Raw genomic sequence first — 1,986 nt, forward strand, 5'->3', positions numbered from 1 at the left:
AGAGGCAGTGGAACCCCCCAGAGAACTGATTGGCCTGAGAATGATGGATGGGTTCAGGATACATGAGACAGAGATCTTGGCTGGACGCCATGGTTCATGCCTATAATCCCAGAACTTTGGGAGGCCAAGATGGGTGGATCTCTTGAGTCCAGGAGTTCAAGACCAGCCTGGGCAATGTGGCGAAACCCCATCTCTATAGAAAATACAAAAATTAGCCAGTCATGGTGGCATACGTGTGTGGTCCCAGCTCCTTGGGAGGCTGAGGTGGGAGGATCTCTTGAACGCAGGAGACAGAGGTTGCAGTGAACTGAGATCACGCCACCATGCTCCAGCCTAGGCAACAGAGCAAGACTCTGTCTAAAAAAATGCAAATAAAATAAAAGTAGTTCTTATAGTACCAGCCTTCATTTTTCAAAAGATACAGAAAGGCTAAAAAGGAAGAAAAAAGAGTAATGTTGGGCTTTTACTTCCTATACTAAATGTTCTTAGGAGTGCTGGGGTTTTATTGTCATGATTTGTCCTTTTTAAAAATGTTATTGGCTGGGCATGGTTGGCTCATGGCTGTAATCCCAGCACTTTGGGAGGCCAAGGTGGGCAGATCACCTGAGGTCAGGAGTTTGAGACCAGCCTGGCCGACACTGCGAAACCCCATCTCTACTAAAAATACAAAAATTAACTAGGCATGGTGGTGCACGCCTGTAGTCCCAGCTACTCGGGAGGCTGAGGCAGGAGAATCAATTGAACCCGGGAGGCGAAGGTTGCAGTGTGCCAAGATCATGCCACTGCACTCCAGCCTGGCAACAGAGCAAGACTCTGTCTCAAAACAACAACAACAAAAATATATATATATACGCAAAAATTAGCCAGGCATAGTGGCACGTGCTTGTAGTCCCAGTTACTCAGGAGGCTAAGGCAGGAGAATCTCTTGAACTCAGGAGGCGGAGGTTGCAGTGAGCTGAGTTTGCGCCACTGCACTCCACGCTGTGTGACAGAGCAGGACTCTGTCCCCTCCCCCCAAAAAAATGTTATCAGATGTGATTGGAATGTATATCAAGTATCAGCTTCAAAATATGCTATATTAATACTTCAAAAAATCACACAAACAATACATAATCAGTTTTGAAAAATTTAAGACAACAGAAAGGAAAAATATTCAAATCACATGCATCCCAGACATTTTTTTATTACTACTACTATTATTTGTAGAGACTGGGTCTCACTCTGTTGCTTACTCTGGTCTTGAACTCGTGCCCTTAATCAACCTCCTGCCCCAGCCTCCCAAAGTGCTGTGATTATGGGCATGAGCTACCACTCCCAACCTCAGAGATTTTAGTGTGTAAATTTCTGGGCATTTTTTCCAGGCATCATACATGTTAACTGACTGGTGATGGTCAATTTATTTTGTCCATGGTGTCAAGTTTCTCTTCAGGAGGAAAAGCACAGAGCCAGCCAACAATTGCTTGACCGTTCTTTACCATACTGTTTAGCAGGAAACCAGTCTCAGTGTCCCACTCTCTAACTTTGGAATTGTGAGAACTCTGAGGACAAAGCAGCGGATACAACCTCAAAAGAAGTCTGTCTACATTGAACTGGGTAAGGGTCTCAGATTTCTTAAGTATTTAATAATAATTGCTGGATTGTTTATGTTATCGTTTTGCCAAAAATCTTGGTCATAATTTATATTTGTGGTAGGCAACTTTGGGAAGTGAATTTTATGAGCCCTATGGTGAGTTATAAATAATGTAAAAGATGCAGTTCCCACCTTGAAGCATCTTACTTTCAAAAGGGAGCAAAAAAGGCCGGGCACGATGGCTCATGCCTGTAATCCCACCACTTTGGGAGGCCGAGGCAGGTGCATCACCTGAAGTTGGGAATTCAAGACCAGACTGGCCAACGTGGAGAAATCCTGTCTTTACCAAAAAATACAAAATTAGCCAGGCGTGGTGGCGCATGCCTGTAATCTCAGCTACTCGGGAGGCTGAGGCA

The 1,986-nt window shown here is 44.5% G+C and overlaps 1 protein-coding gene across 1 annotated transcript in view; it reads left to right on the plus strand.

The window, feature by feature from the left end:
- Nucleotides 1-1,986, plus strand: part of BRCA1 (breast cancer 1, early onset) — a 136,888-nt gene that overhangs the window by 57,955 nt on the left and 76,947 nt on the right. Inside the window, exon 7 of the mRNA XM_011929928.1 lies at nucleotides 1,488-1,593. Coding sequence (XP_011785318.1) covers nucleotides 1,488-1,593 — 106 coding nt within the window. The remainder of the gene's footprint in view (nucleotides 1-1,487; nucleotides 1,594-1,986) is intronic.

This window comes from Colobus angolensis, unplaced genomic scaffold (genome assembly GCF_000951035.1).
Source record: "Colobus angolensis palliatus isolate OR3802 unplaced genomic scaffold, Cang.pa_1.0 Scaffold83, whole genome shotgun sequence".
Classification (NCBI taxonomy): domain Eukaryota; kingdom Metazoa; phylum Chordata; class Mammalia; order Primates; family Cercopithecidae; genus Colobus; species Colobus angolensis.